This window comes from Boleophthalmus pectinirostris, unplaced genomic scaffold, assembly GCF_026225935.1.
Source record: "Boleophthalmus pectinirostris isolate CB_2022bp ecotype Guang Dong unplaced genomic scaffold, ASM2622593v1 HiC_scaffold_23, whole genome shotgun sequence".
NCBI lineage: Eukaryota > Metazoa > Chordata > Actinopteri > Gobiiformes > Gobiidae > Boleophthalmus > Boleophthalmus pectinirostris.
Genome location: NW_026571207.1, coordinates 10,897,930 through 10,913,949, shown reverse-complemented (window position 1 = coordinate 10,913,949; position 16,020 = coordinate 10,897,930). Strand labels below are relative to the sequence as shown.

Here is a 16,020-nt window from a genome sequence, read left to right as displayed (position 1 = left end):
TAACATTGTGCATTCTTGTGTCAATCATAATCTGAAAGACTTCTGCTGCATTTTTTTCCCTTTATGGTAATTTGCAAGAACGCTTTTCTGTATTTTGGCTAAACAAATGACAATTTATGCTCTTTACAGTTGATTAGTCAAAAAATTGTGATAGTCCTGTTATAGACCTGGTTTAAACTGAATGTAATCCTGGTTTAGTTTTAGATTTAGACAAATTGGTCAAAAATAGGGACACCTGGGACATTTCTTGTATAAAACTGGGACAAATTACTGGTTTTGAAAAAGGCTATGTTTATATGATGACGGTCTGAACACTATGCAAAAGTGGCGTTGCATCTTCATGTTTTTTCTCTGCGTTTTCACAAGCGTTTTTGGGAGGAAATCTGCATGAGTACAGTGACGCAAAAGTGTGTGGAATTTGACTGAGTATGCATGCCAGGCAGTTAGGTGGTGACACTGGGTGGTGAAGTGTGTGACGTAAACGCGTACACGACGTGAGCAGATCTGACCAGAGTTTTGCGTCTTGGGCAGTGTGGACGGTGGAGCATATTCAGCTTTTCCACTCTGGAGGATGGTTTTAGATTTTTGCAATTTTAAGCCCCAAAAACGCTGTCCATGCCTAAATGAAAGGCACATCTGATAAAATATTTTGTCGTTTTTACCTGTAAGAGTTCTCGTGTAAACAGGCCCTAAATCTGATGGGACAGAGGAGACAGGGCACAAACCTGGGGCTGTCCCGGGTATTGTATTTTCCGGACTATAAGTCGCTCCGGAGTATAAATTGCACCAGCCAAACAATGCGCAATTAAGAAGAAAAAAAACATATAAGTCACACTTTTTGGGGAAATGTATTTTGTAAAATCAGAGACCAAGACCTGACATTTCATCTTGAAAGGCAAGTTATATTAATAACAATAGAATAGAATAGAATAGAATAGAATACAGACTGAATAGGCGTTAATATGTTACCGTAACATATTAACAGTTATTCAGATAATTATAGCATAAACAAAACATAAGTTTACCAAACTCACGATCTCACTCCAAATCACTAAATCCATTGAATTCTTCATCCTTGGTGTCACTTCTGCGCGACCTCTGGAGATAAACCATAGATCCATGATGTAAACACCGCGCCGCTTCCTCTTCTGCATAACTGTCGTCAGACTCAGCATCAGTTCCAGTTAGAATTATTCCGGCCTTTCAGAATCTCGACAGGATGGTTTCGGTTGTCATTGAAGTTCAGGCTTTGTCAATTCATCCAGTGACTTCCAGGATAGTTACATGGTGCACACTCCTGGTTGCCGTGAAGCTGTGTTCTCCATCCCTGCTTTCAGCCAGTCCCTCACAAGTTTCTCACTCACTCTAAACTTTCTTTCTGCTGCTCAATTACCGTTTTCGGCTGAATATTTCACTACTTGCAGCGAGACAGCAGCTATTTCTACAGGAGGCATGCGCAGTAGAGTGCGAAGTGACAGTGGTACAGGAATAATAGGAGTAGTAGATACTGACACACGAGCCTAGAGCGCCCTCTCGCGGCTGTCAGTCTGAAAATTTTAATATACAAGTTACACCGGAATATAAGTCACAGGACCATCCAAACCATGAAAAAAAGTGCGACTGATAGTCTGAAAAATACAGAAAAAGGACATCTGGTCAATCTATATTTGTGGATCCTTAGTTTGGATATTTCTTTCAAAAACAGTAACTTTACCTTAGAGTTCTACTGCACATGCAACTAATTTATATGTATATTGTACAGAGACAACACAGCATATGATTGATGGACCATGTTGTGAAATTAATGGGAAATTGGCATAGATAGGCTGCACACACACTTAGAATACACAGAGATAACGTCCATGTTGACAAGGCCGGCGAATCTTATCACATCAATCATTTTAGACTTATTAGCACAATTTTGAGAGCAGACTAGATACATTTTGATTTAAACGTTAAAGATTACGTTGTTATTGGATTAAGAGTATACTTTCTCATAGGATACTTCAGTGTTCATAAAGGGAAGTGATTTCCTACCTCCCAGGTGTTTTTTTCATCATGTTTATGTCAATCACAATTCCCATAGCGATTCCTAAGCCTTTTCAATTTAATTATAATACAGTCTGACATGTTTGTAAAGCGCTTATTGTGAATGTCTAATGTTGATTTCTTGCATACTAATGAACCTAATTATACACTTAAATAGAGATGCCTCGTCATTGCTTCATTTGCCCTTTCCAAAACATTAACTTTCATAATGATAGACCAGTATATTAGGCCAATGGCAGTGGTTCTAAATTTTTTATGCTTGTATACCCATTACTATAATGCACTTGAAGAAAATGTCTAATCATGCTGCATCTATTGTATCATATCTAGTAGTTAGTATATTTTATTAAAGGTACAGTATGTAACTTTTTGTAACCTGCATGATTATATAGAAAGTTAAAACCATACTTCAAAACATTTTACCTGGATACTTTTTGTGCCATACTGTGGAAAATTATAGAAACAAACAGGTGGAGGCCTTCCAGTGCAACACAAACATACACAAAAACTATGTAAAATTCCGCAAACTAGTGATAAATGATCTCAGGCTGTGGAAATGTCTATTATTATATAAAATATGAATCAAAAACAAGTTACTAACTGATTCACACTTTTCCACAGCCTGAGATCATTTATCCTCACTAGTTTTGTGGAGTTTTGCTAAAGCAGAAAAGTCGTCATATCATTTCTGCAAAAATAATAATTAATAATTTTAGAAATATACTTAGCACACATGAAAATTGTCACCGCACAAAACAGCATAAACGAAATACAAACGTTTCCTATCACTTTCTGCCTATTTTGAGGCTCTTTAACATTTTGAGGGGTTGGATGACGTCATCAGCTAAAAATAAAACTGCTAATATCTTGAGAACTAAAATAGCACAACGAAACTTTTTGCAGCACAAAACAGCACAAACGAAGGACACAATTCTGGGCCGTTTTAGAGCATTTTTAAGCTTCCTGGGGGCCTAGCTGAACCCGATTTGACCTCTAAAAGTATCATTAATCTGAAAAACTAAAGCAGCACAAACCAAACTTTTTACAGCACAAATGGAGCACAAACAATTGACAAAGTTTTTGTGTAGGTTTGCGTTTGATGGGGGACCAACTTCACAGAGGTAGGTCTTCCTCCTCGCCTATAAAGTTACATACTGTGGCTTTAAAGAACCATGTATAAGTAAGTAACTCATGTTAGGCAAACTGTATTTCTGCGCTGGCAGTGAGAGCCTCCAGTACAAGATGATAATTTTCCCCATTTCCATCATTTATGTGTACCTGGACCATGTTTGAGAACCACTGGCTCATGCGATATTACAGCTGCATTTGTCCCTTCTCAATACAAGAGTGTAATTTTAGCCAGAACCGATTTTGTGCCATATTTCCACAGTAATCCATTCCAAACTGACAAGAATCTGTTCCAGCAAATAAATTAGCAAAACCCAGTGCACTCAACCGTCCCTTAAACTCCACTGAAATCCTCTGAGGTGTGAGTCTCCACGCTGGCAAATGGAAAACCTATCTCTCTACAGCGTGTTATTAACCCTTATCTCTGCGCCGTGAGATTCGTTTAAGCGAGCCCGTATGTCAGCCATAGTTACCCGCGGGGCAAAAGCGCTGCTCGGGCCCGTCGAACACAGCAAGGTTCCTGTTGACCGGCACGGAGTCGTCACGCAGGGTGAGGTGGGCAGGCTGGTCTCCCTCGTGGTTGGTTCCGCTCAGAGCCACGGAGGAGAGGAGGTCGAAGCTGATCTTGCCGTCTGGTTTCGGGTACTCGATTGGAGTGCACTCCTTGGCTGGTTTGAGCTGGTGGGCGTCGAGGCCTGGTGCAGAGAGAGACGGAGAGGAGAGGAGCTGAGCAAATGATTGATTTTTTTCCCAGATTGATAAGTGACCTGTGGATGTGATGGTAAATGGAATAGCTGGACTGGTAAAATGAGAGTAGGGGGAGAGGTGAATAGAGTAGCCAAAAATTATACACAAATAAGATGAGTGATGAGTAATGTTATTTTGAAGTCACAAGTAGAAGTACAAAGTAATGATCCAAGAAATTAGTCAAGTAATAGTAAAAAAAATATTCTCCTCATTCTTCAGTGTAAGACTTAAAAGGTCCTAAATTACACTAAATTGATTCTCGTAAGCTTTTTGCCATGTTATAATGGCAAAAAACAGACCTGGAGTTGTGATTTGTTCCATTCACACAAGTCTGAGTAACTGTTTTTAATTTTTCTGACCACCTCTCCAAAGCTCAAAATGCTCTGTTCCACCTTGTGATGTTCATGAAGCTTTATTTTTCAAGTTAACAGCTACCTTTTACTGTGCATTTACTGTCATTTCCGGACTATAAGCCGCTACATTTTCTCACCGAACCCTGCGGCTAATACAACTATATATGGACGGATTATGCGTGCTCGGCCTGAGTGCAGACAGTGTCTGTGCAGTTAACATGAAGTTGCAATGCTAGCTAGGGCTGTTGTAAGCACACCAAAACCGTTTATTGCCGTGTAATAAAATAAGTTATGATGCTAAATTAGAATTTGTGAGTGTGATACGTCTTACCCGTATGCGTTAAAGGTTGTATGGAGGATTTTTGTTTTGTTTCAAGTTGTCAATGTCATAGTCATTATAGAGGTGCAGTAGCCTTGTAATTATGATGACCAAAAAAAAGAGAATAAAAATTCATCAACTCTGGACGTGGTGGGGCTAAACATTTGCCAATAGATAACGACACTGCCTCGTTATCTGTTAGCTGACAGGCTGTCAATCAATCTCCCTACGTTTATAGCGTAACTGACTTGCCTGCGCGCCACCGGTACGTGGTTTGCGTACGCCTGTCACGCAGTCCACAGACGCAAGCTGCACAGACGCTGTTTACTCCACCAGCGCAACAGTTCTTAGCGGCTTTTTTTGACCTATATCTTCCTCGCAGTTAGCACAAAGTTTGTTGCAATGGCAGACAAAGAATCCAGGAGCAGTTAGCCGCAAAAGAAAGTCCAGTTTTTGAGGTCGCTGAAAGAAGAAGAGGGAAGGGGAAAAGCAGCGAAGCCAAACTAAGGTGATTCTTGAAGATTCATTCCAGCGATGGCGCGACTGAAGCAGACGCAGGGTCTAAAGACTGACGCACTGGTCGCCAAATTACTCCTGGACAGGTCACTTCTGCTTATTATGAAAACGTACTTTATTTCCAAGAGCTAGACAAACGTTTTTCAGGACACGAAAGCGATATCCTATGTCTGAAAACGTAATTTTCAAGGCAAAGAAAGAGTCCGCTTGCTGCTGCGTGTTGTAGCTAGTTCATTCACACAGAATCTCCGCGCAACCTTCTCTGCACCCCTTTCCTGCTCCTGTCCCCGCTGCCCGTTCCGCTCTTCCCCCTTCTCCTCACTTCTCCGGGCACGGAATCTCCGCGCACCGCTCCCCTCTCCTCTCTCCTTTCCTCTCCTCTCTCCCTGCTCCGCTCTTCTCCCTGCTCCTCCTCACTTCTCGTCCGCGAATGAAATGTCTGCACACCCGCTCCCCCCGCTCCTCACTTCTCCGCCTTGCCTAACCAACACTGTAGTTAGTTGTTTACAAGTCATGTGCAGCGCACCGGCTGTAAACAAACCTGTTTCTGGCGTAGTGAGGAGGCGGGAGGAGGCGTTTCTACGTAGGGAGCTGTAGGGGAGGGGGGGTGGTTTCACGCATGCGCAACATTTGAAAAAGGACAAACAGTTGCTGGATTTCTCGTTCCTTGGAAAATCCTCTATACAACCTTTAAATAGAGGTGAGTGGGTAAATGATGAGAAGAAATGTCTCAAACTTCAGCAGCCGAACATCCACTCTTACCTGATCGATTAAACTAGCCCCGCCCCCTTGAGAACCTGAAATCTGCTGAAATCCTACCAGACACTGACATGATACAGACAGGACAGCGGCTCTTTCTGCTAGAGCGAGACGTGGAAGAGATGATGCGCAGAGGAAGATGTTCGTTTCATTGTGTTTTGAACAGTTATTTTGTGCTTCATACACACATGGAAAACACACAAAGAAATGCAGATGATGCAGCTTTTAAGTTAATGGCAGTTGATGATGTGGCTGTCGAAGAATAAAATAGAGCTGCTGCAGGTGAGCTTGGCATGAACGAGTCAATGGTGAGACGTTGGCGATGGCAGCGTGACGAAGACGACAAAAGCTTTCAGAGACAATAAAAGCAGATGGCTCAAACATGAAGACGTGGACACCTGCGTATTATTTTCAGGTGCACTCAACAGTCCGGAAATTATGGTAATTCAGTAGAGATTGGCAATTCCAGTACATTGTATGGAGTTTAAACACACAGTGGAGCAAAGTGAAACCAGAGTGCTTTCAGTTTGAGAGAAAAGCTTGTGTTAAACATGTGAATGAAACAAAACACAACTCCTGGTATGTTGGTGATAAGGAAACAACATTATAACATAGATCAGAAAATAGCATAATATGAGCCCTTTAACTGTAAAAAATTGCCATTATACTTTGATGGACCACTTATGTAAAACAGCATTATCTACACCCCGCCGAGGACTCACCACTGTGCTTCAGTGTCCATGGTTCCTTGCCTCTCAAGATCCAGTAGAAAAGGCCGGTGTAGACCATCCCTCCGTACAGGCCAAAGTAGTTATGGAAGGACGGTCGGATGTTTCTCACAGAGTACAGCTCCTGCCAAATGGACGACTTCTTCAACGCCTCGCTGTACTCTGGCACATGCAGACCTGGGACCACAAAAACAAAAAATGGAAAATAAAAATGCCATAGAATATTATTTTACTTTTCTAGACCTTCATAACTATATCCACTTTAGTTCAATACATTAAAAGACTGAATAATAATTTTAGTTTGTACCATTATTAAAGAGCTTTTTGTGATTTTTCTGTACTACAATAAGATCTGAGCTATGTTTAACTCATTATAGATACAAATTAATTGATGTTTTATTTGGCTCACTTATTTCACTTATTTATTGCAGCTCATGATTTTTAACTTATTGTAAAATCAGAATAGTTTTTTGGGTATAATACTGCTTCAGGGTTATTGTGTCAGTGGCATTTTTTCAATATTGTAGTTTATCGTCTATAATTTTATCAGCAATATGTTGCTCTTGAAATTTGTTATTTTGACAGGGCTATAGTAACGAATAAATGTAAAAAAAATAAAAATCTATATATTTTAAATTCTGACAATAATCAGATGGTCATATTTTTAAACAGCGCTTTTCCACCTTCAAGGCTCTCAAAGCGCTTTACTTCAACGAACCGCTAAGAGATGTCACTTAGCGTATACAGTATTTTCATTGGCAAAAACTATTATTAGTAGTATTTTCAGTTTTGGTTTACTCTTTTGTTCATTTATTTTGTGAATAAGTAACAAATGACAAAAGTTTTATGTTGACAATATGAAATAATTTGAACATTTGACGTCATTCAGATATGATTTCCTTTTTTTCTCGTGTGTCTATCCAAAGTACAATTTTTTTATTTAATGTGTACTTAAATAATGCACAGGTAGTACTTTTACTTACAGTATATATACAGTATATATTTACTTAGCGATGTCAGCAGAGGAAAAAGCTTATTTACTTTTTCTTTTGAAGTAATGTTACTCTTACTTGGGAACAATGTTGGGCTACAGTTGCCCACCTCTGCTAATATCGATACTTGAGTTTTGAATATCTGCCGATATCAGATAAACAAATACCACAATTAACAAAACACTGTTCCTAAAATAATTCTATGGCCCATTACAGAAACTTCATGTAAGATAAATATGCAAATTCTAAAATAAACTAAAAGTAACTGGTAAAACTGTATCCTTGGGTGTGCTAAAAACCTTAAAGCTACCATCTGTAAGTTAATTTGATTTTTTTTTTTTTACTTGTAGATACCCCCTCCCCTCACCTGGCCTTTGCTCAGGCTCACCTGTGCTGTCTGGTCTTCTTCTATCATTCTAAGGCTGGCACTCTATCAGACAAAGATGGCACCTAACAGGGGCATAGCGGCCAATCTAATTACAAATGTCAGCTTTAATGTTGTCGCATGTAGTATTTCACATATCATTGTTAAGATGATAAGGTATTTGAGGGTCTTCACATCTACTTTTAACAGCATGTTACAATGGTAATGTAAGATAAATGTCATGATGAGTCTTAAAAGGACCCAAAAGACAAAGAAGTATTGAGCAGTATTAGTCTTCACCCAACATTCAGGTTTCACAGTCCAGTACTCCCATGGCAAATACAGCCAAATGGAGTTACAAAGTCTTATGATTCAGGCTTATAATGTTTGAGTGGAGACCGGATTCCATTTAATTTCCTTGTAGCGCTCTGTTCCACTCGGCGAATAGGCTTTTTCATGACGGTAATTTAATGGTGGACACCTTTTGAGATAGGTGCACTTTCAGAGGCTATGCTGTTTTTTTTAATAACTCCAAAACTTATGAAAGAACTTATCATCCGACCTTTGCGGACGGCCACATGCTGTTATCTGACATTTAACCTGCCCATATTCACAGTTTGCGGACCAGAAAAGTTTTGGGTCATTGAATATGAAATATTAAACTTTAGAAAAACATTACAAAATATGTGAGTGTGTTAGATTTCAATTTTGTGTAGAAAAGTTTTCCACCAACAACTAACCAAGTAGTCTTATATTGAATGGGCATTGTCAGTCAACATCTTAAACACGTCTGCTCTGTTTATAATACCTGTTGAAACTCCAGACAGGTTTGAATGAAAATGAAATTACCAGTGCAAACCTCTGCAGACAGAGAAAACATGGACATTTTATACAGACCGAACCACTTTGCCACCTCTCCATAAAGCCTCCAGAACAACCACACAAACTTACCTACATCACAGCAGATCTGATCAAACGTTGGAATGTAAAGTAGCAAAGAAGATTAGTATCACATTAAAGGGTTTGATTCCCCACCTGCGGTCTCAGAGTCGAGGTCTTCCGCGGTGACCTTGGGGAAGACGGTCTCTGCAGCCAGCATGCCTGACTTCATGGCTGTGTGTGTGCCTTTGATCTTGGGCACATTCATGAAGCCGGGACTGCAGCCGATCAGCAGCCCGCCGGGGAACGTCAGCTCTGGGATGGACTAAGGACGAGAGGAGGGAGAGAAGTGACTTTAGATTTACCTTGGAGTACTGTTAGTACTGTTGCTTTAGATTTACTGAGGCTGTTTAATTTAAGTGATGACAGCATTCACCTCAATCAATTACAAAAAGTTAATTATGTTCAGAATTTTATGGGTGCACTTTATACTCCACCCTTCTAATCTACTAATCATTTTTAGAGCGTAATAACAAAACATTTTTTTTTTTATTATTTGATTTCCATCACATCACTAATAAACAGTACATCTTAAGCAACTTGGCAGCACATACATTATTGTTTCAAACATTTATTTATTTATTTCAAAAATATTACCCAGCCCTGATATTTGTTTTTATATTTATTTATTATTTATTATATATCATTTTTATTTGAACTTTATTAAACCACTGAAAATCCTCCACATAGACAAGTGTCATCTATCTTACCACTGTACCATAGACTGGAAAATGTCTTTTGGCGTAAACTATTGGTGCTGTTACAGGCCTTAGTTCTAATTTGTTTGTGTGATTTTTGCCGAGTTCTCTTGATTCCTGCTGCAGGAGCCCTGGTCCGTGATTGGTGGGGCAAATCTACGCCCACCTCACCTGCAGCCACCGCCCCCTATTTAAGGAGATTGCCAGCACCTGTTCGGGGCTGCTGGCCTTGGTGGCTAGTATGCCATTTAGTGTTTGTTTGTGTGTTTAGTTTAGTTCTGTTTTGTGCCTTTTTTGATTTGGTCACTCGATTCTGTTTGTGGGCTTATGTGGTTTAATTTGGTCCCTTAATTTTACCACTCGTTATTATGTAAGCCTGCGTGACCCCTTTTGTGGCACAAAACCCGTTGTCTGTAGTTTTGTTTCTTAGCTAGGTTATTTTCTGTATATTTTTAAGTCTTGTTAATTTACCTTTTACCTTCCTGTTAATTAAACATTATTTAATTTATTCCATTTTACATCTTGGTTTTATTTTTGTTACTTCCCTTACCCCAAACGAGCTGTTTGGGCGAGGGAACAGTGCTTTATGTAAAATCACATTCTACAATTCCAACATTTTGTGATCAAATTTGCTCTGCCCCTTAAAGACACATGTCTTGGTGAGGCATCGGTTAACATCCCTGGAATTACTGGTTCATGTAAACCTAAAACCAGCACAAAGTCATTTTTTTTCATCTCAAATAACACATCAACCAATGAGGTGATTTCAAGGAGTTTTGTCAGTCAGTGTGCGCCATAGCTTATTTAAAGTCCTCCTCCCCCTCCCTCTGTGGGTCAGGAGCGTCTGCACACTGAAGTGAGCTATGGCTCTCCAGAGGATCGCCCTTCTGCTCCTGGAGGCTCCATACTGCTCCCTACAGCAAGGCCCTACAGCAGGACTCCAGACTCACAGCTCCATGTGCAGCAACACCTCCACAGGGGATAGTCCCACACACTTGTTTCATTAATTATACTTATAAGGTTATCTTGCTCTGAACCTCAGAAATCTGTTTAACTTTTCCATGGATTGTTACATCACATGTAGAAATCCAGTGCTGTGTCCATGAATCATTGCCAGACTCATTTGAGCATTTCTGCTGTCCAATTGCATTCATTATAACTGCATGCTTATATTAGCATATTGACCCTGTTGCTTAAAAGCTAGCTTTTGTTTTTGTCCATAATAATTCCAGCCATTATGTTTCATTTTTGACTGATTCATGCATGTTTGGATAATCCTGTAGTGTCTCATTTGAAGCTTCAGTTCTTAGAAATGTTAATTTGCAGCCACTCTCACCCATCCGTGCCCACAGATCTGCACTTTTGAACTGGTTCTTTGCAAAGTCTGGATGATTAGTTCTGGCCTTTTGGGAAGTCAATGGGCCAGTTTCTATTACGAACTTGCAACCCTCCTTTATTCCACATTTGCAGGAGATGACAAATTTAGTTTTCACAGCAGCTCAATGCTCCTAGAGAATGTGATTGCAAAAGGCACTATTGAATCTTACCTGAATAAATTAACACATCTATGCCCTCGCTCAGTGATCTAGGTGCATTCCACAGCAACGAAAAAAATCCAAATTGAAGCCTCTGAAACCTTTACTTATTATAATTCAAGTTAGCAAAAATAATCATGTTTTCAGAAGTTAGTAAACTCTGAATACATTATTAAATTTTTTTTTTTTTTTTTTAAAAAGGGCCGATTAGATTCACTCTTTTTTTCCTAAAAAATCTTTTTAAAGAGTCTCATTAAACTATGTCCATAGAAGATAAGAGTCTTAAGGAATAAAAGCCCTTTCATTAACAAGTGCATTGACGATGACCAAAATAGATCTTCAGTATCTTGGATTTGGTATCCAAGGTTTCAAAATTGATAATAATTTGGATACATTTTCCATTTTGGCTAATAAGTATAATTTTTTTTAATACAAAAGGCCTACTATTTTTTTACTACGGTAATAAGGCTGCAATAATTATTGTTCATAAACAAGACACTTTACTGCTATAAACCTCTGCTCGCTAATTTTGAAAATGTTATGTTCACATAGTCCCTTCATCAAAAAAGAAAACCGGATATTAAGTTATACATAACATGACAATATGCCCACTACAAAGTTTACACTGCCTTTGCATATCTGATAATTTTCAGTTTTCTATAGTTAAATTTTTGAAATGTGATGTAAACATTTAGATCTACATAACTGGATTTCTTTCTGGTTACTCACTGTGCAGGTTATGACAAGGAAAACTGCAGCAAAGACAAAATAAAATATGAAATGATGTGATGAAGATACTTTAAACTCAGTCTTCCAAATACAACTGTTACTCTAAAAATTCATTGATAAACTGACATGTTTCACATAGGGGAGGGTCCATTATGGATTTTTCGAGAAGATACTGATATCCGATATTTGTCTTGCTGTTGTGGCTGATAACTGGTATTTGCCAATATGAAATTTAGCTTTTAAAGTCTATAGTTATTTCGCAAAGTTAAATTAACTAGCATTTTCGTAAAAATAACAACAAAATGTATTTATCAGGGATATAAAGTCAGATTTTCACACTCAATTTAGTTGGACCAATACAGATATCTGGGGAATTCCACTAATATCGCTGATAATTGCTATGCCATCCTTAATATCACAGGTGGTTTTCATGACCAAATTTCTTTGTGCATGTAAATACAGAACAAAGATCTGATTATTTCATTATTTTATTCTTCTTCTAGTTATCCGATATTTATCATGGAAATGGAAATGTGTCTTTCCTCATATAAGCCTGACCCAAAGGCCTGTGAAAGTGGAATTACATAAACACATTTTAATTAAGCTGCTTTCTGTCGTTGTCATTATTATTATTATTAACTACTGTTTTGATTACAGAATAAATTAATTCTATATTTAGAACAGTGCTCCTAACATTAATTAATAATGCATGTAGGCATACACAGTGTGGGCATATGGGGCATGTTTGAAAGTTTCTTAGCACAGTGGCACTTTCTTTGTGCATATCTGGAACTTTTTCATGTCCCAAACTCTTGAGTCATCTGTCAGCTCAAATTATTTATAAGAATTACTTTGAAAGGGTCTAGAAGAGTTTATTTCACCACCAACATTTCTAAAACAAAAACAATTTCAGAATGGAGGCAACTGGCGGCAAAAGTGAAATGGAACGTGCAATTTTAATGAGGGGGATAATGAATTGGGATTAGCCACAGAATCAAAATACCACAAAATACGGAAAATCAAGGGTTTTGGAGTTGGTGATAACAGAGTCTAGTTTAAAAAGACATGATTGTGTTTAACATTTGGTGATTTTTATTTTTTTCTGGTCACTTCAAGAAATAAAAGTTTCATAAAAGTTTAGTTTTTTGCAGATATATCGGATACAGTACTTACATACTAATTATTCTTTTTCTAGTGGAACAGGGAACTAAATTACATTCTCAATAAAGTGTCCATCTATCATTTGTCTGTTGTTTACTCATCAAAAACAGACCTGGTTGTGTTTTCTTTCTTTTCTTTCATTCACACATAACAAACAAACCCTGCATATTTAAGCCGAGTTCTTCACTCTAAAGGAAAAATGTGGTAATACAGAAAGTGCACCACTGTGTTTTTAAACTCCATACACCTTTATTCAATTGCCCACTGAACAAAAAGGTTAAAGGTAGCTGTTAAGATGAAAACTAATAATAAATGTGTTACTTCAAACTTGTAAATGAAACAAAACTCTAGGTATGTTTCTGATGAGCTATAAACATTCTAATGTGACTAAAAGAAGAGTCATTTTTGTGTAATATAGGACATTTAAAAGACACAATTAGCATTTAGATAATTGTAAGTTAATTGTTGAAAAAGTATTATGTCCAGCTTCATTCTGCCTCCAGTCTCCTCTCTTGTAGAATTTTGACCATTCTGATTTTAAAGTGTTTATAGTCCATACCTGGAAGCCTCCTTCGTTGAGGGCACGGGCTCCGTAGGCGATGCGTTGGCCTCCCTCCAGTGTGGGAGCCACAAAGGGGTGATGCTTCCAGCGCTGGAACTCTCTGAAAGGGCTCAGGTACGGGTTGGAATAGTCAAGACCGACCTATGTGGCAAAAGGACACACAATGAGAATGAAGTCTAACCCTGAAATCCACAATGCACAATGGAATCAAAACACATCTCAATCAAATCAAAATCACAATTTGAGATGGCGCAATTATCAGATCACAAAATTTGTAGTTCTGTAGTTCTTTTTATTGATACTTTGCAGCTGATGTCATCGACATCCTCTGAGGTATAATGCCAACTGTGGGCACTGCTCTGTTTGAGGCTTTATTAGACTATAATCTGATCTTTATTTTACCACTATCTGACCTTAAAGAACTGGCTGCTATACAAGTTCCTCTTAGCATCACAGTCACAATTTAGCTTGTATATAAACTAAATAAAAGACAATTAAGAATCACTCATATGCAGCAGGTGAATTTTTGGACAAAATTTCGTCTCAATAATAAAAGGATATTTCCAAATGAAGTATTTCACATTGCTCTGATTGGTTGCGCAAACACTGATTAGTTTTGTCACAATACTAATGCGATTTCAGTACTAAGGAATATTCTATATTCAAAACCAATACAAATACCACGCTGTGTAATCCCTCAGGGGTCCAGGTATGTTCCATACTGGTCCATTACATACATAAGTCTATGTGCTCTTATCCTTGTTCGGATACAGCTCAAGATCATGTAAAGCTATTCAGGAAAGGTTCATTTCTGTCCTGAGAATGGAATTTAACTTAATTTAATTTATTATAATTTTTTTTTTAAGCAACTGAACTACAAGACCACTTTTATGTGCAAATGTACCATAAACTGTTTACCTTTATGACTGGAAGAAGTTTTAAATTAAAAGTTGTTTATACTTAAAGAAACCAACTTCAAATTATTTTAAAAGAAAAGTCATGTGATCAATATATCTCCTGTCCTGTCATTTGGGGTGTCTCATGTCGGGAGAACTGAGGCATTTTGTGTAGAGCAAAGAGCGTGGTGTTCAAATCTGTCGCAGTGTCTCGGTTCATCACCACAGAACCACAGAGAAACAGAAGATAGGCCTGTACTCTGTGAGCTCACTACAGATTTACTAAAAGAATTATATTACTGTAGTTCACTATTGTTTTACTATAATTGTCACAACCATTCACTCTGTCATATATCACATATTTATCTATTTCATTGTAAAATAGGCTGTGATTTGCTTTCAGACTGCTTCACCTTCTTGGTCAGTTCTTTCATTTTTCAGATATCAGAGCATCTATGACAAATGAGTGTTCAAGTGTCTAAATGAACGAGCCCTGCTCTGTGTTAATGCTTCTGCATAGGAAGCGGTTCATGTTTTCAAACCACCACTATAGAGCACGCCAACACAGTGTTGGAAATGTGTTACACACACCTTGAGGTCTCATCTGCCCATCACTAAAGTATTCTTAGAAACCACAGAGGGAGCATATGTTTATAGCCTTCCAAGTAACACTTGTCACTTTTCATCCCTAAAATACAGTATATTCTACTTGAAAACTCAATGAAAACAAAATCCTTGGTCCCTACTTCAGTTTGATCACAATTATTATAAACATTATATGGCATTACAATGGTATACAATGCTTCCTAGTAGTTCACATCTCATTGTTATTGGATAATTCTCCTTGTCACTCATTCAGAGCATGACAAAAGCTGACCACTAAGGGGAGGGGATGATCAAAACTAGAATTTAATTGGCTTGATTAGGTTTTTAAAATGGTCCTATATGACAGAAAACAGACTCTTTAAGCAGTGTTATAATGTTGTTACCTCCTCAAAAACATACCCCGAGTTGTGTTTTGTATCATTCACACATGTCTGAGTAATTCCTGCATTATTAGTCTGTCTACATCTCAAGCTCAAAATGCCCTCTTCAACCTTGTGATACCATGAAGCAATGATTTTCAAGTTAACAGCTACCGTTTACCTTTTGTGTAGTCGAGACTACAGGGATTCCAGGGTTGAAATTATATACCTTCAACAGAATCATTTGGATAGAGTTTGTGTGTAAATGACATGTGCAAATGAAACAAAACACATCTCCAGGTACGTTTTTGATGAGGAAACATAATAACATGGATCAGAAAATGGTGTAATATGGGCCCTTTAATTATTAGTAAGTGGTACCAGCTCCACTAACTCACCATTTCAAACTGTACAATGCAGTTACTTTTTATGTGGTGGTCAATATAGAAGCAACAAGCAACATTTCCTGAGAACTATCCATACCTTGAAACTGATATACAGCACTCAAACTGACTTCGTTAAGATGTAGTTCCACTTTTAACGGATTAACCTTATGTGAAACACTTCAGTTGTCAATGCA

The 16,020-nt window shown here is 38.2% G+C and overlaps 1 protein-coding gene across 1 annotated transcript in view; it reads right to left on the bottom strand.

The window, feature by feature from the left end:
• etfdh (electron transfer flavoprotein dehydrogenase) overlaps positions 1–16,020 on the bottom strand; it is a 39,909-nt gene that overhangs the window by 3,530 nt on the left and 20,359 nt on the right. The window contains exons 9-12 of the mRNA XM_020917586.2: positions 13,577–13,720; positions 8,991–9,159; positions 6,594–6,776; positions 3,651–3,872 (exon numbers count right to left, since the gene is read on the bottom strand). Of these exons, the coding sequence (XP_020773245.1) occupies positions 3,651–3,872; positions 6,594–6,776; positions 8,991–9,159; positions 13,577–13,720 (718 nt within the window). The remainder of the gene's footprint in view (positions 1–3,650; positions 3,873–6,593; positions 6,777–8,990; positions 9,160–13,576; positions 13,721–16,020) is intronic.